Source organism: Moschus berezovskii, chromosome 18 (genome assembly GCF_049115385.1).
Source record: "Moschus berezovskii isolate FMDL1 chromosome 18, NW_MosBer_1.0, whole genome shotgun sequence".
NCBI lineage: Eukaryota > Metazoa > Chordata > Mammalia > Artiodactyla > Moschidae > Moschus > Moschus berezovskii.
This window is the reverse complement of record NC_142477.1, coordinates 15,330,396-15,356,366: the sequence shown is the minus strand read 5'-3', so window position 1 is coordinate 15,356,366 and position 25,971 is coordinate 15,330,396. Positions and strand designations below refer to the sequence as shown.

The 25,971-nt window shown below is 41.8% G+C and overlaps 1 protein-coding gene across 3 annotated transcripts in view; it reads left to right on the top strand.

Annotated features, from left to right (window-relative positions):
• Positions 1-25,971, top strand: part of CTNND2 (catenin delta 2) — a 487,037-nt gene that overhangs the window by 80,192 nt on the left and 380,874 nt on the right. For all 3 annotated transcript variants that reach the window (XM_088827634.1, XM_088827633.1, XM_088827632.1), the window contains one exon: positions 5,071-5,326. In XM_088827634.1, the coding sequence (XP_088683760.1) occupies positions 5,071-5,326 (256 nt within the window). The remainder of the gene's footprint in view (positions 1-5,070; positions 5,327-25,971) is intronic.

Here is a 25,971-nt window from a genome sequence, read left to right as displayed (position 1 = left end):
CGTCCCCTTCTCCTCCGCCTTCAATCTTTCCCAACATCAGGGTCTTTTCTAATGAGTCACTTCTTCGCATCAAGTGGCCAAAGTATTGGGGTTTCAGCTTCAGCATCAGTCCTTCCAATGAATATTCAGGACTGAATTCCTTTAGGATGGACTGGTTGAATCTCCTTGCAGTCCAAGGGACTCAAGAGTCTTCTCCAACACCACAGTTCAAAAGCATCAATTCTTCAGCGCTCAGTTTTCTTTATAGTCCAACTCTCACATCCATACATGGCTACTGGAAAAGCCATTGCCTTGATTAGATGGATCTTTGTTGGCAAAGTAACATCTCTGCTTTTTAATATGCTGTCTATGTTGGTCATAACTTTTCTTCCAAGGAACAAGCGTCTTTTAATTTCATTACTGCAGTCACCATCTGCAGTGATTTTCAGTTCAGTTCAGTCGCTCAGTTGTGTCCGACTCTCTGCGACCCCATGAATCACAGCACGCCAGGCCTCCCTGTCCATTACCAACTCCCAGAGTTCACTCAAACTCATGTCCACAGAGTCGGTGATGCCATCCAGCCATCTCATTCTCGGTCGTCCCCTTCTCCTCCCGCCCCTAACCTTTCCCAGCATCAGAGTCTTTTCCAGTGAGTCAACTCGTCACATGAGGTGGCCAAAGTATTGGAGTTTCAGCTTTAGCATCAGTCCTTCCAATGATTTTGGGGACCCCCAAAATAAAGTCTGTCACTGTTTGCCCATCTATTTGCCATGAAGTGATGGGACCAGATGGCATGATCTTAGTTTTCTGAATGTTAAGCTTTAAGCCAACTTTTTCACTCTCCCCTTTCACTTTCATCAAGAGGTTCTTTAGTTCTTCATTTTCTGCCATAAGGATGGTGTCATCTGCATATCTGAGGTTATTGATATTTCTCCTGACAATCTTGATTCGAGCTTGTGCTTCATCCAGCCCAGCTTTTCTCATGATGTACTCTGCATAGAAGTTAAATAAGCAGGGTGACAATATACAGCCTTGACATACTCCTTTTCCTATTTGGAGCCAGTCTATTGTTCCATGTCCAGTTCTAAGTGTTGCTTCCTGACCTGCATACAGGTTTCTCAAGAGTCAGGTCAGGTGATCTGATATTCCCATCCATTTAAGAATTTTTCAGAGTTTGTTGTGGTCCACACAGTCAAAGGCTTTGGCATAGTCAATAAAGCAGAAGTAGATGTTTTTCTGGAACTCTCTTGCTTTTTCGATGATCCACCGGATGTTGGCAATTTATTCTAGTATTGGGTTGTTGGAGAAAATAAGAGTAGACACTAGTTAAACACTTCCAGTTGTTATAAAGTTTGATATCCACACTTTATATCAGGCAAGGACTTGTTACTCCGTGTGTTATATCCAATTGCTTTCCTAATGTAAACTGATTGCAGCATTATTAAGTAGTAGTAATAATAGCTGTTGTTGTTATTCAGTCCCTGAGTCGTGTCTGACTCTTTGCCACCCCATAGACTGTAGCATGCCAAGCTCCCCTGTCCTTCACTATCTCCCCGCCGGAGCCTGCTCAAACTCATGTCCATCACATGGCTGACACCATCCCACCATCTCATCCTCTGTAGCCCCTTCCCCTGCCCTCAATCTTTCCCAGCATCAGGGTCTTTTGCAGTGAGTCGACTTTTTGCCTCAGGTTGTTTTGCACTCACTAAGCATTAATAGCTTTTCTTGCCTTTAAAACAAACAAGTCTTCCATCCAAGTACTAACCAGGCCCGACCCTGCTTAGCTGACGAGATCGGGCGCGTTCAGGGTGGTATGGCCGTAGACAAAAGCCTACAGCACCCGGTACATGTATGTTGTCATATGTGAAAAAAAAAAAAAGATGTACAATAAAAAAAAAAATACAAAAAAGAAAAAAAAACAAACAGTCATCTCATTGGGACCTTGTCTTCTTTTCACTTTACAATCAGGAATCTGGAGCTTTGAGAACTCAGTTACTTGCCAGATACTAATGGAAAGCCCAGATGTGGCCCTGATTGTTAGCTTCAGAAGCCAAGCTCTGAACATGGAGTTCCCTGACATTTCATCCCCAAAAGGCTAATGCCAGTGTAGAATATATATCTGAGCCTAGCAACATTCATAAACTACCCTTCACCTTTTCTTCTCCTCTTACTGTGAGACATTGTCTTCTTGTTCCTGCTTTGTTAATTGCATTTCACACTCTACTTTCACCTTTTGGTCCAGTCTCCCTTGCAGCTTACGTGATCTTAGTTCCCCAACCAGGGACTGAACTGTTTCCCCTGAATTGAGAATGCGGAGTCTTAACCACTGGATTGCTAGATAATTCCCTATTCTTTTAAAATTCATTCATTCCTCTGAGAGTTGTTTTTTCTTTTAACTTATATTATCAGTTTTTAACAATAGTGTTGTGTCATGTTTCAGTGTTTTGTTTTTTTTTTTACATTTTATGTTTCAGCCTTAAATCATCATCCTTGCATTTTCCCTTACCTTCCTGTTAACCACTGTATTTTAAGGTATTAGTAACAAATAATTTTGTATAGAAAATGATTTTTCTGAAAAAAAATTTCTGTATAGAAAAAGCTTTTTCAGGAAGCTTTAATATAGATGTTTAGTTCCTGAATGAAAAAAGTGTATTTATCTGAAAAAATGTCAGGTTATCGTTAGTTTCCCCTTTTGCCTTTAATTTGCTGACTGGCTTTTCACAACTCGTCTAGAAAATGAAACTTTGTTTACCTCTGGGCATTTGTTCTTCTAAGAGCATGGTTATGCCTGGTCTGAATTTTAAATCCCTGTTCCCATGACATATAGCACATTGTTCATAAATATTAAAATGTGAATTTTAATTAGACATGCTTGCAAAATTTTGGAGAAAATATTAATGCTCCAGAAACTGCATAAAGACATAAGACAGATTTTCTGGTTGTGAACTTAATTTTTTATTAGTCTAATCTAATGACTTTGAAACTTAATCCATCAGGGCAACCCTTGTCATTTCAAAACCCGACTCTTTTGGGAGTATACACACTTTTTGTTTAGAAAGTTTTCTTAAAGATTTTTCTCGTCTTCACTGTGTCATGGTGCCTGGTCTCCTGATTTTGGTTATTATAAGATTAAGTTTTAAAAGGTCATTGGAAATGAGAAGCCCTGACCTCTTAATTAAAATCAGTTCTCATATTAGAATATATTTCTCCAGTTCACTTTGCAACTTTTTTTTCAATCATTTTGACATGAAATCCTTAACTTCCTTTAATATTATAGTATTGTTTTCTTTCTTTTGTATTTGATTTTGAATATGTCTTCTATTGTGAGAGAGAATAAGTTTTATCACCATTCACTGGGTAGTGCTCAAAAAGTCTGAGCTATAGGAGGTGATTGATAATTGGAATCTAATTCTGCGTAGAGGTTGCATGTTATAAATGGTCATATGGAGACACAGGATATATTTTTTATGAAGTATAGCTAATTTACAATGTTGGGTTAGTTTCTGGTGTACACCAAAGTGGTTCAGTCTCATGTATGTACATATATGAATATATATATTTGTCTTTTTTCCAGTTTCTTTTCCCATATAGTTTATTGCAAAATATTGAGTAGAGTTTCCTGTCCTGTAGAGTAGGTCCTTTTTGGTTATCTATTTTATATATAGTAGTGTGTATATTGGAGAAGGCAATGGCAAGCCACTCCAGTACTCTTGCCTAGAAAATCCCATGGACGGAGGAGCCTGGTCGGCTGCAGTCCATGGGGTCGCTACGAGTCAGACATGACTAAGCGACTTCACTTTCACTTTTCACTTTCACACATTGGAGAAGGAAATGGCAACCCACTCCAGTGTTCTTGCCTGGAGAATCCCAGGGACGGGGGAGCCTGGTGGGCTGCCATCTATGGGGTCACACAGAGTCGGACACGACTGAAGTGACTTAGCAGCAGCAGCAGCAGCAGTGTGTATATGTTCGTTCTGAGCTAGAAAGTAAAGGTGCCATCTAATCTTAATTGTGGATAATGATCAAACAGTTATTAACAAATCACATTCTGTTAATATGGAAGATGCTATTTTCATTGTATAGGTCACCTAAATCTTAGATCTCAAGTATTTTTGAGAACCGGATAAAAATAATGAAAAGAAACGGTCTCCATAGAACTCAGGAAGGAAACAAAAAGCTGAAATTCAGCTTGGAAATAGTCAAACCGATTTTAGTAACTGGCGTCAGATCTTCTTCCGACAATTTAGGCGTTATTGAAAAGATGCAAATACTTCTGGAAACGCCAAGTCAGCACCTTATTCTGTCTGCGTTGCAGTCGGGTGGGTCTTTATCGCCTCTGGCATGCCTACCCTTCACCAAGTATATTTGTTAGTATGACAGCTCGAGTTGAAAAAGAGACATATAAAAATTTTGTGGGTGTTGAACTTTACAAGAACTGTCCAGTCCTGCATTTAATGCTCTGGCGCTAATTACAGACCCATGTCCGCCTCCACCCCTACGGATACACGCCCCCTCGCTTTTCCTTGTTTTTTTAATTTGGGAAAAATTAACCACATTACTAAATATGTTTCACACCCTTCATAAAAATTAATCTATCATCCCCTGAACGAACATTGCCTGAATTTTCTCAGCTGAAACAATGAAGAACTCACTGCCCATGAGTTCTCAGAAAATATCCCTTCCATTTCTTCTGGGTTTTAGCTCCATACAGAGTTTATGTGCCAGATGAGCAGACCTCTTCCTGGAAGTCAGTAAGCAGGAAACACATCACAGAGGCATTTTCATCCTAGAGATGAAAGGGTTGTTCCTGAAATATTGGGTTGGCCTGAGAGGTCGTTCAGGTTCTTCCCTGAGATGGAATGGAAAAACCCAAACGAAGTTTTGGGCCCACGGAATAGCATGCTAATTGTCATTGTAGTGGATAACATTGGATGCGTTAGTTCAAATGTAACGATTTTGTTAATTCTTTCAAACCCTTGTTTTGTTTTTTGTTTTTTTTATGTGTGTTAATTTTCCCCTGCCTAGACCTGGTGAACCGTTTCTGTGAGCAGGTCCTCAATTTTTTACTCTGTCCCTACTTTCCTGCCCTAGCCCCGTCCTCCCCCGGTGTCGACTCCGTCCCCTTGCAGCGCACAGGCAGCCAGCACGGCCCGCAGAGCGCCGCAGCAGCCACCTTCCAGAGGGCCAGCTATGCCGCCGGCCCCGCCTCCAGCTACGCGGACCCCTACCGACAGCTGCAGTACTGCCCTTCCGTCGAGTCTCCGTACAGCAAATCCGGCCCTGCCCTTCCCCCCGAAGGCACCTTGGCCAGGTCCCCATCCATCGACAGCATTCAGAAAGATCCCAGGTGGGTACCAACCTTTTCCTCTCCCCTCATCGCTGCTGAAGAGGTTTTCCAGCCAGACCTTGTAACTGCATGATTGATTTTTTGCATCACTTGATTGCATCCATGTCTCAGGCTGAGGATGAAAGGGTTGGCTTTGGTTGACTTTCATCATCTTCTGTTTGATTTGGAATATAGGCGTTGGTCATGGGTCCCTAGTACCTTCTGCGTCTCAGTAGCAAAGACGATATTTTGATCAGAATATTTGTAGGTGCTTGAGGGTTTCAGCTAGTTGTGAGATCTGGAGCAGCTTTCTGTGATGCAGTAGAAACGGAGAATGGGAGATTGTATGGTTTGACTTCAGACACTGTGGTCTAGGTATTTTCTGTCATCTTGTATGTTTCCATTCATGAGTGGAAAGTGGTATACAGGTTACACTAATAATTGGAAATTTAGAAAACCTTTGTTACCTTCATTTTTGTGTCTGAAAATAAACATTAGGCTGAAGTTGTTTTCGACATTGATAAAAAATTTGAATATAATGTATTAAAAAAGTTGTTATTATTGAGAAAATTTTTTTTCTTTCTTGTTTCAACAGTGGCCAAGACTTTAGTGATGCTCTACTTCTGAAATTGGAATTGAATTCCTGTAGAGTTAAATGATATTTTATTCATAGGCGTTTGATTTATGCAGACAGAGTCCCATAAATATATATCTGCATCTGTGAATACTATAGATATGTCAGGTTCCTGGTATGTCTTTATAGCAGGCATGTGACTTGATTCTAGTGGTATACTTGAAATTCATCTCAAGGAATTTTCGGGTATTTTCTCTGATAGAGCACACAATACAAGTGTATTGTATAGAGGGGTTTACATAGATTCTTTTGTAAAAAGAAATCTCCTCTACATGCATAAAAGGCAGAATTGGACCATTTTATGGTATTCTTAAAGACAGCTTCTTTAGCACAATTCAAACCTACTTGGAGGGCTTATGTTGAATATTGTATGCGGTAAAACCTCCATTGTAAAGGGGATTTATAGTAAGTGTTCACTGTTAACTACTAGAAATAAGAAAAATTCTTATATTTGCATTATTCAGCATCCTGTTCTTCTAGGTTTTCAGTCGAAACAAGGATCTCTATCGTCTTTGTCTGGAAATTTACCCTAAATCCTTTGGTATTCTTGGCAAGTGCGGGTGGAATGCTCTTCAGATAACACAGCACTCTCTATTTATTTATTTTTAAATTTTGCTCTACTGGGACATAGTTCATTTACAAAATGTTAGTTTCTTCTGTATAGCAAAGTAATTCAATTATACATATGTATATAATCTGTTTTTTATATTCTTTTCCATTGTGGTTTATCACAATATATTAAATATAGTTCTCTGTGCCGTATAGTAGGAACATGTTGTTTATCCATCCTGTATGTAATAGTTTGCATCTGCTAATCCAAAACTCCCAATCTATCCCTTCTCCAAAGCTCTCTATTTTTAAATATTCTTTCTAAATATGTTATTGAAAACATGTAGAAATAGAACAATAGCACACTCTTTAGGAAATGCTAAATAGGAAAATACGTAATTGAATTGGCAGTGCTTTATTTAACATTTAAAATATAAATTGAGGATAAGTATATAACCTTCAGTGAAGAGGTTTTTAAATTTTCATATTAAGGGAATTTGGCCTAATAGGAATCCAAATTGATGTTTCTCTCACTACAACTTACCTTCCTTATTTCATACTGTGTATTAAATGTGTTATACTTTTATTAAATGACATATCCTTTTCATTTGATATTGCTATCCCCTTTATAGCCTTTTTTCTTCTTTCAGCATGTTATCATCAGACTATCATCTTTTCAAGTTATGGATTATGTGACATATATTTAATGAGTGCCCACTGTAAACCAAGAAAGATAAATAAATGCCTGTGAGAAATGAGAGTGAATAAGAGTATATTGGCCACCCATCCTTTGTAGGTGTAAACTTACAGGCAAATCAGTGTTACATGAATTGCAAGTTTACTGTGTTATTTTTAAGAATGCTCGTGTCAGAAAGAAAAACAAATATTGTATATTCACCCGTATGTGTGGAATCTGGGCTTCCCTTGGGGGCTCATACGGTAAAGATTCTGCCTCCAGTACAGAAGACCTGGGTTCAGTCCCTGGGTTGAGAAGATCCCCTGGAGAGGGGAATGGCAACCCACTCTGGAATTCTTCCCTGGAGAATTCCATGGACAGAGGAGCCTGGTGGGCTGTATACTTCATGGTGTCGCAAAGAGTCGTACACGACTGAGCGACTAACACACAGATATACATAAGGAATCTAGGGCCCTTCCCAGGTGGCACTAGTGGTAAAGAACCTGCCTGTGATGCAGGAAACGTAAGAGATGTGGTTGTGATTGCTGGGTTGGGAAGATCCCTTAGAGAAGGGAATGGCAACCCACTCCAGTATTCTTGCCTGGAGATTCCCCATGGACAGAGGAGCGTGGTGGGCAGCAGTCCATAGGGTCACAAAGAGTCAAATACAACTGAATCGACTTAGCACACACACGCATGGAATCTAGAAAATGGTACTGATGAACCTGTTTGCGAGGCAGGAATAGAGATGCAGACGCAGAAAAATGACTTGGTAGACACAGCGACGGAAGGGGGCGCTGGGATCATTTGAGAGAGTGGTACTGACATATACACACCACCATACGTAAGGCGGCTGGCGGGAAGCTGCTGTACAGCACGGGGAGCCTAGCCTGGTGCTCTCTGATGACCTGGGGCGGTGGGATGCGGGGGTTGCGATGGAGGCTCAGGAGAGTGGGAATATATATATATATACACATGTACATGTATGTATATATATATATGTATTTAGGGCTGATTAGCATTGTTGTATGGCAGAAACCAACACAGCATTGTAAAGCAATTATCTTCCATTTAAAAATTAAAAAAAAGAATGCTAAGCATTGGTTTTAAATAGATGTCAATTCTGAAAAAAAAATATATTGTACCACTATCCTAAGGTCAGATACAAGCAAAAGAAACAGAACCAGATCTAGAAACAGAATTGGATTATTATGGCTTTGTGTAGAGAACTAATAACCTGGCATCATGTGAAATGAATATATAAAATACAATAATGCCTTTCTTGTAGAGTTTGTTTTTTAATAAAGGAATGTGTCAGAGTGTTCAGATTTAATTGAGACATCCCAAGTCTAAAATTGTAGTCCACAGTCTAATGCTTCTTTTATGATAGTATATTTGCATCTTCTTTTGAAGAATGAACTTTGGTCCTTCCTAAGTGAGTGTTAGTAGAACCAATATCTCTTATATCTGGGGTTCAGAGTAGTTTATCTCAGCATTATAATATATGATTTAAGCTTTTCCAGCTTTTAAGCTTCTTTCTAACTTTTATACATACATTTTTGGAGACAGTGTGGTAAAGTTTTTTATGTATTATTCAATAGCCAACCATGTAAGCCTCTTTACCATTGCAAACATATTTTTAGAGCACATTACAATTCTCAAAACACTTTTCCTTACGTCTTTGATGTAATTCTCCTTTGTGGGAGGAAACTTATATCCGCATATTTTGTGCCTTAAATAAGTGGAGAATTGGAAAAATTGACCCATGTATATGCAGGCTAGACTCCACATTCTTAAGCACATATTTGCATGGACATTTATATTTATAAAAAGGAAATGGAAATTGCATACCATCTTTTATGATTTTCTTGGGGGATGAGCGAAAGCACCAGTTTGCTATGTGAAGGAGTGAATGGAGTAATGAAGGCAGTGATACAAATTGTCTAAATAGGTCTGGTCCATCTGATAATTGCTAAGGGCGTGTGTGGTCTTTGCTTTGTTTTCTTTTTCTTTCTTTTCTAAAATGTATGACTTATTCATCTTATTGCAGACCAGTGTCTTTTTTCTATTAATGAGTTTCAGTGAGGAATTTTGAAGCAAACAATCTATTTCAAAATAAGAATTTGAAATGAAGATAACCCCAATTCAGTCATAAGACTTGAAAACAGAAGCTTCCTGTTATCTTTTCTTTTTTCCTTTTGGTGTTTTGATGACTTGTGTGTATGTATATATTTATGTTATTTTATTTTTTTAATTCAAATATAGATAATTTACAAAGTTATGTTTCAGTTGTTCAGCAAAGTGATTCAGTTTATATATATATTTATATGAAATTATATATGTATGTATATTCTTTTTTAATTTTTAAAAGAATTTTTCTAAGTCATAGAACATGAAAAGATTCATTCTAAATGGTTGACTTTTCTGAGCTTGCTTAGCTGAATCATATAGATCAGAGCAAAACTTTGGACTTTCCACTTTTAACTGCTCTTGTGTATTCCAACAAAAAAATGCACAAAAAACTTTTATACAAAGAGGTAGTAGAATTTGATTTCCATAAGTCAGCAACCACTTTGGAAAAAGTTTTTATATAATATTTACGTCATAGCAGCCTATGCTGAGAACTATTTGTTAATTGCATATTATCTTCCATAAAATGTGAATTTCTTAAGTATCATCACAGCTACTATGTTGTTGGTACTGTGCCAAATATTGAGTTTAATACATGTTGTTTTTAAACATGTAGGTCACATAAATCTTAAAATGAACTTACATGAAAGGACTCAGTAACATTGGGAGTGATCATTCATAGCGTCTTTATTTTGAAAATGTGATTGATAAAATAACCAGAAAAAAAGCAAAACTTGTGTACCTGGTATACTGATGGTGTTACAAATATTCTTGTCCATGAAAGAAGAAAAGTTATGGCTAATACATTTACTGACATAGCTTAATGTGTCTGCTGCATCATGAATAGCATCTTTTAATCAAGTTTGATTAATCCTGTTTCATGGTATTGTAATCCTTGACGTACACCATCTCAAAAGAAGTTTTTCAAACATGATAAAGGAATCTAACATTTTGCAAACATGATTCACAATGAAGCTCTATATTCTTTTTGTTATTCATTGTATCAGAAAAATAAATGCAGTGACACACCCTTAATGCTGAATTTGAGCCCAAATTAGCAACTGTACTTTCAGTTGGCTCTGTCAAATTTGTTCTCCATGTTTTGCTTCAAGCCACAATATTTGACCAATATTCTAAAACTATGAACTTTTAAAGAATTACCTAGTGTCTTACTAAAATTATTATTGGATGTTATATTCAGTTCAGTTCAGTTCAGTTGCTCAGTCATGTCCGACTCTTTGCGACCCCATGAATCACAGCACGCCAGGCCTCCCTGTCCATCACCAACTCTCAGAGTTCACTCAAACTCATGTCCATTGAGTTGGTGATACCATCCGGCCATCTCATTCTCTGTCGTCCCCTTCTCCTCCTGGTCCCAATCCCTCCCAGCATCAGAGTCTTTTCCAGTGAGTCAACTGTTCGCATGAGGTGGCCAAAGTGTTGAAGTTTCATCTTCAGCATCAGGACACCCAAGACTGATCTCCTCTAGAATGGACTGGTTGGATCTCCTTGCAGTCCAAGGGAATCTCAAGAATCTTCTCCAACACCAAAGATTGTGGCATCTGGTCCCATCACTTCATGGGAAATAGATGGGGAAACAGTGGAAACAGTGTCAGACTTTATTTTTGGGGGGCTCCAAAATCACTGTGGATGCTGATTGCAGCCATGAAATTAAAAGACGCTTACTCCTTGGAAGGAAAGTTATGACCAACCTAGATAGCATATTAAAAAGCAGAGACATTACTTTGCCAACAAAGGTCTGTCTAGTCAAGGCTATGGTTTTTCCAGTGGTCATGTATGGATGTGAGAGTTGGACTGTGAAGAAAGCTGATCGCCGAAGAACTGATGCTTTTGAACTGTGGTGTTGGAGAAGACTCTTGAGAGTCCCTTGGACTGCAAGGAGATCCAACCAGATATTATTAAGAAATACTGCTTATAAACATCATTGTTGTTGTTTAGTCACTAAGTCACGTCCAACTCTTTTCTGGTCCCGTGGACTGCAACCCACCAGACTGCTCTGTCCATGGGATTTCCCAGGCAAGAGTATTGGAGTAGGTTGCTATTGCCTTCTCCAGGGGACTTTCCCAATCCAAGGATCAAACCTGCATCTTCTACTTTGGCAGCTGGATTCTTTACAGCTAAGCCACCTGGGAAGCCTCATTAATATCATTAGGAAAATCTAGGTAGCAGTTTCCCTGGTGGCTCATAGCTTTACTGAGTTATGCAAGCCCCTTCACAACAGCAAGGCTGTGATTCATGAAAGGGATGGTCTTGACCAGTATGAAGAGACAAAAAGATATGACACAGGAAGATAAGCCCCCCAGGTTGGAAGATGTCCAGTATGCAACTGGGGAAGAGTACAGGGCAATTACTCTATGACCTAAATAAAATCCCTTACGATTATTCAGTGTAAGTAACAGTAGAGTCAACGAATTAGATCTGGTGGATAGAGTGCCTGAAGAACTATGGACGGAAGTTGTTAATATCATACAGGAGGCATTAACCAAAACCATCCCAAAGAAAAAGAAATTCAAGAAGGCAAAACGGTTGTTCCAAGTGGCTTTACAGATAGCTGAGGAAAGAAGTGAAAGGCAAGGAGAAAGGGAAAAATATGCAGAGGAGCGATAAGATAGCAAGGAGAGATAAGAACGCCTTCTTAAATGAACAATGCAAAGAATTAGAGGAAAGCAATAGAATGGGAAAGACCAGAGATCTCAAAAAACTGGAGATGTCAAGGGAACATTTCATGCAAGGACAGGCATGATAAGGGACAGAATTGGTAAGGACAAAACAGAAGTAGAAGAGATTAAGAAGAGGTGGCAAAAATACACAGAAGAACCATACAGAAGAGGTCTTAATGACCAGGATAAGCACGATGGTATGATCACCCACCTAGAGCGAGACATCCTGGAGTGTAAAGTCAAGTGGTCCTTAGGAAGGATTACTACAAAAAACTACATATTAATTGTTAGATAGCATCACTGACTTAATGGGCAGGAATCTGAGCAAACTCCAGCATCAGTGTTCTTTGCCAGTGAGTTGGCTTTTCGCACCAGGTGGCCAAGGTATCGCAACTCCAGCTTCAGTTTCCGTCCTGCTAATGAATATTCAGGGTTGATTTCTTTTAGAACTGCCTGGTTTGATCTCCTTGCTATCCAAGGAATTGTCAGGAGTCTTCCCCAGCACCATAGTTCAAAAGCATCAATGCTACAGCACTCAGCCTTCTTTATGGTCCACCTCTCACATCCGTACACGACTGCTGGAAGAACCGTAGCTTTGACTCTGCAGACCTTTGTTGGCAAGCCATGGCTTTGACTCTGCGGACCTTTGTTGCTTTTTAATGTGCTGTGTAGGTTTGTCATAGCTTTCCTTCCAAGCAGCATCTTTTAATTCCATGGCTGCAGTCACTGTCTGCAGTGCTCACTGTCATTCTTGGCATGTTGTGACTTCCATTAAAAATACACTGTCATCTGAAATGTGGGCCCAGCGAGAGGCCGGCGCCAGTGTGCAGAGGAATTATGATGGTTCTGAACTACCCTGTTTTGTTTGGTTATGTCGGTTAAGTAGACATTCATGCATTCTCCCCTCTGACCCCAGGCGATGATCTTGGGCAGCCCTGCATACTCTCCACTCCCGCAGGAGGAGTAGAGGAGGTCTGGGTTATAAAGGGCATCCAGTACGTGGGGAAAGCACTCTTAGCCAGCCATGATTCCAGGTATGATGTTCACCTGCCCTGCCCTTCGGTGTCTGTGTATTTAAAACAGAAATCATAAAAGCACCTTCCTGATAAAGTTGTAACGTGAAATATGTTAAGACCTTGAGGTCTTTGGGACATTTCCTGGCTCAGGGAAGGGCCCATTGTTATCACTGCTGCCTTTCTGCTGGCACAGAGGTTAGTGCTGAGGATGGCCCTTCGGAGTCAGGGACATGGAGAAAGTGATGAAAGTAGAGAAGCCATGAGCTGTCTGGTGGGAAAGACCGAGGTGCAGATCCTGGGGGATGCCCTGCTAAGGGACCAGGGAAGGGAAGGGACCTAGTGAGATGGGAGCAGAGGCCAATGAAGGGGCAAGGAGAGAGGGCATGTTAAGACCTGGGCGCTCCTGGCCAGGACACACAACCAGAAGATGGAAGAGAAGATGTCCCTGCAGAAAGGATTTTGTTTGTTTTGTGAAACCCTGCTTTTCAGGATTCCTTTTATCAGTTGAAAGGAAAGTGCAATTTACACACAATACTTGTCTGTGCACTTATTGATTTTCCAGGAGCCCAGAATTACTCATGTTGCCCTCTGTCTTCAGCATCACTAGTAGGAGTGAACAATTGCATTTCTAGAATAGCGACTCATTTCTAATAGGACACCCTCCACCTCATCTGTACCAGAGTGGGTTCCGGCCCAGAGACCTCGACCGCATCCCAGAAGTAAGAGTGATGGATCAGAGGTAGTCAAAGCTGATGAATCACTCTACCTGGGGTCCTAACTAGTTGGTTAATGAATCATTAGCTGATCCTCAGCAGTTGTGACAGTAAAAGTCCGTTTTGTGTTTTTCGGGTTTGCAGACTTTCCTCTTGACAGCCAGTCAGTTCTTCCCCTCAGTCCACATGCTTTTGGTAAAACAGGCTCTACCCTCTGTTCAGTAGGTGAGCCTGGAGCTCACACCTGGTCCAAGAGCCTCCTTGAGGTCCCAATCTACTAGCAAAGCCCCCAGCGGTGCAGAAGAGCCTGAGAAACTCAAGTCCCTGTAAAGTGGGCCGTGTGCATTCTGGACTTCCCTGCCTCATTTGGGGCAAAAAGCCAAGTCCAGGCTCTCTAGAACCCATCACAGAAGCAAAAGCTACTGTACCCGCTCCCTCTCCTTCCAGTGGAATTCCTCCTTCCCCGCTTATTCTCTCTGGAGATGGCCGTGGTGGTTCTAGGTTTAGTGTCCATTATGAAGCCAGGACTGTTACCTTTGCTCACTTAACCTGTGTCCCTAATGTTTTGCCTGTGTGTCCATTATATATCCTAATGCAAACTTTCCAGAACTTGCCTTTAACCCCTCTGCTTAAAACCAACTACTCCCACTCCCTGTCCCAGGAACTGAGATAATATTTTTCCTCTGATTCAGTGGGTTTCCCTGGTGGCTCAGATGGTTAACAGTCTGCCCACAGTGCGGGAGACCCAGGTTCAATCCCCGAGTCCAGAAGATCCCCTGGAGGAAGGCATGGCAACCCACTCCAGTATTCTTGCCTGGAAAATTCCCTGGGACAGAGTAGAGTGGCAGGCTATAGTCTGTCAGGTCACATGAGTCAGACATGACTGAGCGACTGACACTTTCACTTTCTTGATTCAAAACAAGTGGAAAGTTGCATTCAGTAGTTAAATTACCATGAAATCTTTACCAAATAGGTTTATAGGAGAGATGAACTTTGTTGACACCATCCAGCATCAGAGGACCTCAGCTCCCCTAGAAGTCAGGACTCTGTAAAATGTCAAGCATCTTTAGTCTTAATTTTAAGGTCCCCTGTAATGATAAGTATAATGATAACATCAAAATAAGGATAATTGATGGTTTAAAGGGATGTCCTATTGAATTCCTAAGTAAAACAAATAATTAGTTTGCAATGATATTACTATACTCTCTATGATTTGAGTAATTCATGTTACTTCCTGCTTCGAGGTTAATCTGTTTTTTTGCTGATAACCAGGTTCCTGTGTTACCTACTGGATTTAGATATTCTCGTGCTATAAGTGGGACTTCCCCTGATGCTGGGAAAGAGTGAAGGCATGAGAAGGGGACGACAGAGGATGAGATGATTGGATGGCATCACCAACTTGATGGACATGAGTTTGAGCACGCTCCAGGAGTTGGTGATAAACAGGGAAGCCTGGCGTGCTGCAGTCCATGGGGTGACAACGAGTTGGACATGACTGAGCTGAGCTGAACAGGTGACACTAGTGGTAAACAACCCGCCTCCCACTGCAGGAAACAGAAGAGATCTGGCTTAGGAAGATCCCCTGGAGGAGGTAACCTCAACCCACTCCAGTATTCTTGCCTGAAGAATCCTGTGGACAGAGGATCCTGGCAAGCTATGGCCCATGGGGTCTCAAAGAGTCGGACACAACTGAAGCGACTTCTCACATGCTGAAGAGAGGGTAGGGTCTTGCAGATGAAGTCATTCCTTTGCCAATCACTTAGGATGAAGCAGAAAGCTAAGCTGCAGGTGAAAAAGAAGAAGTAAATCTCTCTGCATCATCACTGTGAAAGAAATCAGTTTATTTGAGCCCAAAAGGAGTGTGAATATTAAAAATGGTGCCCCTTAGAAACAAGCTGAGAACCTGAAAACGAGAAGGCCTTTTTCCCCAGAATCTCTTGGAGAGTTAGAGAGTCTTACATGCCCAGAATGGATGCTCCTAAATCCCAGTGCTCTGTTTGGGGGTCACTGCCTTTATTTCCTATCTGAGTGCTCCCCTTTCACTTTCCATTTGGTACTTTTTAGAACTCTAGGAGGAGGTTTGAAGGAATCAGAAGAAGAGTTTATGCTTCAGAAGGAATCAAAGGAAAGTACTTTGAATCTAGTAATGAATAAGATTATAAAAGTGGACCGCAGCATCCCTCTTTCCTTAAGGTTAGTTCCCACAAGTAGAAAAGAGAAAAAGAGAAACCAAGGAAATTCAGGGTGACTTCTGGCACACTTGGTTAATTCGTAAAGGACTATCTTCCTATAGGGGGAACCTTGACAGTCCTAGCTTTGGCTTTATTAAGGAAAATGGCATCTACATATATGCCACATAGATTATGTGTATATAAATGCATAGATTGTGTGTTTATACACGTACATGTACTTGTGTGAATACATAGGGCTTCACTGATGGCTTATTGGTAAAGAATCCGCCTGCCAATGCAGGGTTGGGAAAATCCCCTGGAGGAGGGCATGGCAACCCACTCCAGTATTCTTGCCTGGAGAATTCCATGGACAAATGAACCTGGCAGGATACAGTCCACGGGGTCACAAAAGAGTCGGATTTAGTGCCTAAACAACAAAATATATATGTAATCTATTTGCTAATTAGCTCTGCACACATTTACCCAGAGATAAGCTTTGCAAAACTTATACAAACACATGATTATTAATGGAACAAAAGACACACAGTAATGATGTATTGATTTTGCTTCTTGTCTATTTATCCATCAATCTGCTTGCCCAACCCTTGTGTTTTGCTTTTGTTTTCCCACTTTAGAAAAAGTCATTCTGAATGTGTTCCATTCTTCAAGTCCATGTGAAATGTAAATTCACAAAACTAGAGAAACTAAAGATCTGTTTTCCTTGCAGAAATTTCAGTTCACCCCAGTAGCTATGAGAATATTGGGAAGCACCTCCTGGCTGTTTGTCTATGTGTTATGTTTAATCAGCCTTCATGTCGTTATGCTCAACCTTTTGAAATCTTCTTAGAGAACTTAACCGTCTTAAATGTGGAAAGTGCAAGTGAATGCTAGTTACTAAGTATGTTTGACTCTTTCCAACCCCACGGACTGTAGGCCTCCAGGATTCTCTGTCCGTGGAATTCTGCATGCAAGAATACTGGAATGGGTTGCTATTTCCTTATCCAGGGGATCTTTCTGACCCAGAAATGGAGGCAGGGTCTCCCACATTGCAGGCAGATTCTTGACCATCTGAGTCACCAGTGAAACCTGGTAACTATGGAAAACCAACCTCAGTCAAACCATCCTCATAGCCTCCCTGTTTATCCCATTGCAATGGAAAATCCAAAATCCCCTTTGGTCATTTCACGTGCAAACCAATTGTAATATTGTTCTGGATATCTTAAGTCACTTTGTTTCACCATCTGACTTTGAACATGTAATTGAGGACAAAAATGGAACATTCAAAACTTATTGTCATAAGGCAGGTGGTAGTTGACTGTCCATTTGTGACTAATGGAAATTAATTTCCATTGCTTCTTGAGATGTTTTGCAGCTAATAGTGCTCATTAATTTGGAGGCACTGACATCTATAGAGGGGAAATTAGCATTTTATAGTAAGAAAAGTGTACTTTGAAGTGATATTTTCATTGTTCATGATATATTACAAATCTGGTAGCTTGACTTTTTTCATCTACTGAAGAATCATGTTCAGCTACCTCAGCTGGTTTCCTGAACCCAGTGTGTTCTAACATCCACTTAATTCTGCTAAGAGTAGAAGGAAGATAGAAAAAGAAGAAGACATTTGTTGGCAAAGCCAGGGTGCAGCATTCTAGCAACACAGAGTGTTTTATATGCTGAAAGGATCTCATAGACTGAGATGAGACAGTATCCTCACTTTTTATGTGGTTTTACCTTTTTGGTTTTCTGGGGGCATTTCATTATGTGCTTTGCTCTTTTAATGCCTGTTTTTTTTTTAATTTTTTAAAAATTTTGTACCATGGGCCACCTGTTTTAGAAGCCTCTTTAAAACTGAAGCCACCTGGTTCATCCCAGTACACCAGCCCCAAGCATCCTGTATCATGCATCAAACGTGGACTGGTGATTCGTTTCACATATGATAATATACATGTTTCAATGCCATTCTCCAAAATCATCCCACCCTCGCCCTCTCCCACAGAGTCCAAAAGACTGTATGGGGAGGGAGGTGGGAGGGGGGTTCAAGTTGGGGAACACATGTACATCTGGGGCAGATTCATGTCAATGTATGGCAAAACCAGTACAATAAAGTAAAGTAGCCTCTAATTAAAAAAAAAAGAAAACCATGAAATTCTGTATTAACATCTTTGTATATTATAGAATTTGACTTGCTAGTATTTTGTTGAATAATTTAACACAAATGTTACTGAGAAACACACACACACACACACACAAAACTGAAGCCACCACACCAAGAAAATTCTGGTTGCGTTTGCTGCTGCTGCTGCTAAGTCGCTTCAGTCGTGTCCAACTCTGTGCGGCCCCATAGATGGCAGCCCATCAGGCTCCGCCATCCCTGGGATTCTCCAGGCAAGAACACTGGAGTGCATTGCCATTTCCTTCTCCAATGCATGAAAGTGAAAAGTGAAAGTGAAGTCAGTCGGTCGTGTCCGACTCTTCGCGACCCCATGGACTGCAGCCCAGCAGGTTCCTCCGTCCATAGGATTTTCCAGGCAAGAGTACTGGAGTGGGGTGCCATTGCCTTCTCCGGGTTGTGTTTGCTAACTGGGCAAAAATCTACATTGTGTTTGCATAGAGACCCGTGAAGTGAGGACTTCTCTCTGCCCTCAGGTGCTCTATACTGACAGATGCTACAGTGAACACCGTCCTGCGGGGTGGGGGTGGGGGGTGGGGCAGGGGGCTGGGACCTCAAGACTGAAACATAGCATGGTGATCCAAAAGCAGGTGGGGGCCAGCCCAGGGTGGTGGGGCTTTCCTTTGCAAATAGTCTCCTCTAGCCACTTCTTAACACACAGGAAAGGTAGATATGAAATAACCTTGGAATATTGGACAGTCTTTTCAGTTGCATAAAGGTCAGTCAGTTCAGTCGCTCAGTCGTGTCTGACTCTTTGCGACCCCATGAATCGTAGCACGCCAGGCCTCCCTGTCCATCACCAACTCCCAGAGTTCACTTAAACTCATGTCCATCAAGTCGGTGATGCCATCCAGCCATCTCATTCTCTGTCGTCCCCTTCTCCTCCTGCCCCCAATCCCTCCCAGCATCAGAGTCTCCTCCAGTGAGTCAACTCTTCGCATGAGGTGGCCAAAGCATTGGAGTTTCAGCTTCAACATCAGTCCCTCCAATGAACACCCAGGACTGATCTCCTCCAGAATGGACTGGTTGGATCTCCTTGCAGTCCAAGGGACTCTCAAGAGTCTTCTCCAACACCACAGTTCAAAATCATCAATTCTTCGGCTTACATTAAAAAAAAAAAATTATATTGGAGCATGGTTGATTAACAGTGTTGTATTAGTTTTAGGTATATAGCAAAGTGATTCACTTATCCATATACATTTAATATACATAATATATGGTTATGCATATATATTTAATCTTATGATTGAATAAAATAATAGTGTATTATAATCATGTGTTAGCTAATGTATTAGCTATAAGACTCAGTTAAAATCACAAATGTGAAGGAGTTTCTTCAATTAGATGACACAGTATTCTCTAGAATAAAAATCATTATTAATATTATTTGAGAAATATTGCCTACTGGTAATAAGTTTGATATATTTTCATTCATCCATTCAGTCATTGAGTAAATATTTATTGAGTACCAAACCTAGACAGTGTCTTAAAAAGCAGAGATATCACTTTGCCGACAAAAGTCCATGTAGTCAAAACTACGGTTTTTCTAGTAGTCAGTATACAGATGTGAGAGTTGGACCATAAAGAAGGTTGGGTACTTATGGCCCATGCTTTCTAATTATAGTTCTAGAGAAGACTCTAGAGAATCCCTTGGATGGCCAAGATATCAAACCAGTCCATCCAAAAGAAAATCAACCCTGAATATTCACTGGAAGGACTGATGCTAAGGTGGAAGCTCCAACACTTTGGCCACCTGATGTGAAGAACCAACTCACTGGAAAAAACCATGATCCTGGGAAAGATTGAAGGCAAAAGGGGCAGGGGGTGGCGGAGAATGAGACGCTTAGATAGCATCAGTGACTCAGTGGACATGAGTTTGGACAAACTCTGGGAGACAGTGAAGGACAGGGGAGGCTGGCATGCTGCAGTTCATGGGGTCAAAAGAGTAAGACATGACTTGGTGACTGAACAGCAATAACAAACCGAGTACCAGTATTCAGCCAGCACCATTCTTGACACTAGAAACTTCTGGTTAGAAGCGATGAGGTAGGAATGTTAACTAGGAAATAAATAGGAAATAATCTCTTTTAAAAGCATTTGAACTTAAAAATAAATCAAATCTAAATAAAAACTGTCTGCTCCAGTTTTACTGAAAATTGCCCTTAGTGACTGGTTATTCCAGCTACCGCTTAATTCTGTTTTAATAACCTCAGGAGCTCCTCCTGTGGTTTTTCCTTTCAGAGCCAGAGTTCTGTTTCATCACTTCTGCTGGGGTTAGTTTGCTCTCACACTGAAGATGAAGGCAGTAACTCCAGACCTCAAAGGTCCTAAATCAGAAAGCTTGCAACCAACACAAAGCAAGCAGACAGAAAAGAAAAAGCATCTCATTTCTCCCAGGAACCAGCCAAGCTCCTGTTCCTCTCTTCTTGACACACACACACACAAAAAAAACAGTTTGTTATATTTCAAGCCAGGCTATTTTATATCAGAAAAGAACTCATTAAGAAGAGTGGCAATTAACATCTCTGCTGCAGTAAAAATGCTTCTGACTTTAAAGAAGAAATTGTAAAACATGGACTCTCTTAGATAAACTGAAATGTTTCTGCAGGGAGTTTCTGAGATATTTGCCAGGCTTTGTTTTGAAGATGATTGAAGCATAAACAGATTTAAATTCACCATAAGTCAGCTTGAAAGTAACAGACAGTATTGCTATTATTGTCAAAGGGGTCGTTAGGAACACAGAATCTGGGCATATCTGTGAAGCAGTGTGTGCGCGCACACACGCAAGCTAGACCTGGTCTGTGTAAATAACCGTGAACCCTTGGTGACTATACATTTTCATGTGTGTCCATTGGAAAGGAAAGGAGTTTATGTTTGATTACCCTCCACTGTTGCTTTAATGGGGCTTCCCGAGTGACTCAGCAGTCAAGAATTACCTACCAATGCAAGAGACGCAGGTTCAATCCCTGGGTCAAGAAGATCCCCTGGAGGAGGAAATGGCAACCCCTCCAGTGTTCTTGCCTGAAAAATCCCATGGACAGAGGAACCTGATGTCCTAGGGTTTGCAAAGAGTCAGACATGACTGAATGACTGAGCATGTGGCTTTAATAAAAATGAAGGCGTTACTCTTGGAGGTGGGTCAGAAAAGATCTTCTTGCTGTGAATGATGTCAAAGAGTGTTTTTCATAACTGAAATAAGAAAGAGAAAAACAAATATTGTATATTAACGCATGTATGTGAAATCTAAAGAAATGTTGCAGATAAACTATTTGCAGGGCAGGAATAGAGGCTTAGTCATAGAGAACAGATGTGTGGACCCAGAGAGGGGGATGAATTGAGAGAGTCTCATTGACACATATCCACCACCATGTGTAAAACAGATAGCTTGTGGGAATATGTTGTATAGTACAAGGAGCTCAGCTCTATACTCTGTGATGACCTAGATGGGTGGGATTGGTGCTGGGGAGGTCCAAGAGGGAGGGGAGATATGTATACAGATAGCTGATTCACTGTGTTGTACAGCGGAAACTAACACAACAGTGTAAAGCAATTATACCCCGATTAAAAAAAAAATGAAGGCAAAGCCTGCCATATATAAGAGCCTATGTACAACTCTCATAGAGTGTGTGGGTCATTCAAGCCACACGATGTACTGAAGTGCTTGTGTGAGCATGCAACATTCATTTACTCACTGCAGCAAGGACTTACAAATTACAAGGAATAAAAATGCACAGTGGTTATCTCAGTCAATAGGAGCTTGTTGTCAGTTTCCAGAGGAGGGTGAAGAGACCGGAAGCTGTTTCAGCAGCCCCAGCCAGGCAGGTCTCATTGAAAACCAGATCACGGTGCCGGATACAAAAGCTGCTTTGGGGCCATGGCAGGAACTTGGGAGCACAGCCCAGAGAAGTAGGTGTTTGCTGGGGCCTCCACGGAACTCTGTGGGTGTGGGGCCCCGGCCACTCTGCCCTGCCCCAGCCCCCTCTGACCTCCTTCCCCTCTCCTTCTTGACTGACCGCCAGGTCTCCCCTTCCTTCCGTCTGCATCTCTCATCAGCAGTGCATCGTGCTAGAGTGCGCTGGATTCAGACTTGCTCACGAGGCCTGGAAAGTGAAGTGAAAGCGTTAGTCACTCAGTCATGTCTGACTCTATGAGACTGCATATCCTATAGTCTACAAGGGTCTTCTGTCCATGGAGTTCTTCAGGCAAGAATACTGGAGTGCGTTGCCAAGCCCTTCTCCAGGGAGTTTTCCTGACTCAGGGATCACACCTGGGTCCCCTGCATTGAAGGCAAATTCTTTGCCATCTGAGTGACCGGCTATAAAGAAGGCTGAGCACTGAAGAACTGATGCTTTTGAATTGTGGTTCTGGAGAAGACTTTTGAGAGTCCCTTGGACAGCAAGGAGATCCAACCAGTCAATCCTAAAGAAAATCAGTCCTGAATATTCATTGGAAGGACTGATGCTGAAGCTGAAGCTCCAATACTTTGGCCACCTGTTGCAAAGAACTGACTCATTGGAAAAGACCCTGATGCTGGGAAAGGTTGAAGACAAGAGAAAAAGGGGGCAGAGAGGATGAGATGGTTCAGTAGCATCACTGACTCGATGGACATGAATCTGAGCAAATTCCAGGAAACAGTGAAGGGCAGGGCAGCCTGGCGTGCTGCGGTCCATGGGGCAGCAAAGACTCGTGCACAGCTGAGCGACTGAACAACGGCAAGAGGGCTGTCACGGCCAAACGTGTCTTCCCAAACTCATATGCTGCAGTCCCAGCCCCCAGGCCTGAGAATGGGACCGTACCTGAAGAGAAGGTCTTTGAAAGGTGCTTCAGTTGATGAAGGCTTCAGGGTGGGGCCCTCGTCCAACAATACAGATACTCTTGTAAGAGAAAGAGTCACACGAGGACCCGGGAGAGGGTGGCCATCAGCAAGCCAAAGAAAGAGGTCTTAGGGGAAACCAAACATGCCTGGAGGAAAGATCTTTCCTGGCTTGGAATGATCCCCTGGAGGAGGCCATCGCAACCCACTCCAGTATTCTTGCCTGGAGAATTCCATGGACAGAGGAGCCTGGTGGGCCACAGTCTATAGGGTCACAAAGAGACGGACACGACTGAAGTAGCTCAGCATGCAGGCACATGTGAAAGTGAAAGTCGCTCAGTCGTGTCTGACTCTGCGACCCCGTGGACTGGAGTCCATGGAACTCTCCAGGCCAGAATACTGCAGTGGGGAGCCTTTGCCTTCTCCAGGGCATCTTCGCAACCCAGGGATCGAACCTAGGTCTCCCGCATTGCAGGCGGGTTCTGTACCAGCTGAGCCACAAGGGAAGCCCAAGAATACTAGAGTGGGTAGCCTATCCCTTCTCCAGCGGATCTTCCTGACCCAGGAATTGAACCAGGGTCTCCTGCATTGCAGTCAGATTCTTTACCAACGGAGATATCAGGGAAGCCCCAACATGCATACATAGGTTATGGAAAGTGAGATTTCAAATGAAAATGTAGTTTCACTCATAAGCCATTAAACACATCACGCAGTCAACGTCATGTAATGAATCACTGGCGCTTTGACATACCCACTTAAGGGACGGAGTCATTTTCCCAAAATAAGACTCACTGTGTTCCTGTTTCATTCCTTCAGTGCCAAGATCACTGCCATAAAGTGTTCAGTCTCACCTTTTGAGTTTTGTATTAGAATATATCTTGGTACTTAAAAATTACAGATGCTAGAGTAACCAAAATTGACACTTTCTAGCTCCTTCTCTAGAGCCTTGTTATCCAAACTGTGGTCCAGGACTAGGTGCTGGTTAGAAATGTATTTACTGGATAAGAATCTGTATTTGCAAGACACCAAGATGATTTGGAGAAGGAAATGACAACCCACTCTGGTATTCTTGCCTGGAGAATCCCCATGGACAGAGGAGCCTGGCGGGCTACAGTCCAAAAGGCCGCAAAGAATCGGACACGGCTGAAGCAACTTAGCATAACATAAGATGATTTCTGGGCACATTAAAGTGAGTCACTGATATATAGTAAGAAACTCCTCTCAAATATCACACCCGATTTATTGCAGAAGTTAGAAACCAAGCTATGACATTAAGATGTTAGTCATATTTCAGCTTGCACTTGTACTTTTTATTGTATTGTTGCATTAGTGGCTTAATAAGGCAGCTGAATCATTTGACTTTAGCTGTCGTAGATTTTTGTCTTATTTGATCAAAGTCTGAATTTAGGAAGCCAGGTTTTCATAGAGTTGATCATATAATTAACAAAATTTAAACTCACGTTTCAAAATGGTGTAGTATGAATTTGTGAAAACATGCATGCCACGCACGCAAAGTCTCTTCAGTCGTGTCTGATTGTTTGCGACACTGTGGATTGTATCCTGCCAGGCTCCTCTGTCCATGGGACTTCCCAGACCAGAATACTGGAGTGGGTTGCCATTTCCTCCTCCAGGGGATCTTCCATCCCAGGGATGGAACCACATCTCTTGCAATTCCTGCAACTACAGGTGGATTCTTTACCGCTGAACCAGATCCCAGCCAAATCCACCTTCCTCAGCTAGCCAAGGTCATCTGAGCGTATTGGGCCAGAATCACTTAGATGTGTTCCAGGCCTTATTATTTCCTCTCTTGTGCCTTCCATGCCTACCCTTGACCTCCAGCAGCTCTGACGTCACACTCAGCCACAGCCAGTTTCTCTGATTAGTTTCAGCCAAAGCATCTCCCTGTAGCCTGAGCCCCCTCATTGTGGAGGTGGGCGTTTCATGCTGTTTGGGGATTCAGTCATGCCTGCTCTTTACAGCTCAGCTGGCCAGCATGGAGGTGGAGGTCACACCACTCTGTCCAGTCAAAGTGCCTCCCAAGCAAAGTCTTATAGACTGCAGAATCCCAGACCCCACCCCACAACTGCCCACCAGAATCTACATTTTAACGAGATTTCCAGTGAGGCAGTTTGCATTTCGGTCTAAGAAGCCCTGATCTGAAGGTCGGTAGAGCCCAGGCATTTTCATCCTCTGTCATTAAAAGGTCTCGGTATTTCTCACCCACTGTTGTGGCGTTTGCATCCCTGATGAAGAGTCTGGGGCTAAGCGTCTGGAAGAACAAGGATCTGAGTCCTTGGGAGGCGGGGAGAGAGAAAAAGTAAGACACACCCAGAAAGCAGCAGCAGGACTGTCTTTGCTGTCCTGAGGCTTTCTGGGCTTGAGGATAGGAGTCACACCCCCAAGTCCTGACTGGTGACTGTGGCTGAGGCTGTGTGTCCCGATGGAAGTGAGGCACACTGAGCCTTGCAAGACATCTGTTTCGAGGCGCTCATCTTCACCAGCGTCTTTCTGCCCTCCACCTGTTCTCCTTTCAACTTCCCTTTCACAGCGCATCTCCACCTTCTTCACAAAGAAAGGCCAACCTTGCATTCATCTGGAACCTCACCGTACATGTATGTGAACCGGGTTTCTCAAAATCAACATCTGTTAAAGCCAAAAATAGAAAGATTGCTCCTGACCTACATCATTCTAGCAAAATAAATGTTAATTCATAGAGTCATAAATTAATTTTTTAAACCCTGCATCCATCTCATTAAAGGATCCTTTTTAAATAAAAATCTTTTATATTTAATAATGATGTATCAAGTATTGTATGTTCTAATCATCGAATGTTTTGATCGTTGTTTACTATCAATACCCGTGATGGTAGCTCAGACCTAGGAAAAAATTTACAGTTAAATCTTTATGGCCATTGGAAATAAAAGGTTTATATGTATGTGTGGATGTGTTTAAGGAATATTTTAATGAAATATCAAGGCACTGTTTTTTGATCTCCAGATGATTATTTTAAAGGGAAAAATGGAAGTTCCTTCAACATCTGTGATTACTTCATAATCTAGATTTTATTGGGTCAAGCTCTGAGCTGTTCATTAAACCTGCAAAGGAAAATAGAG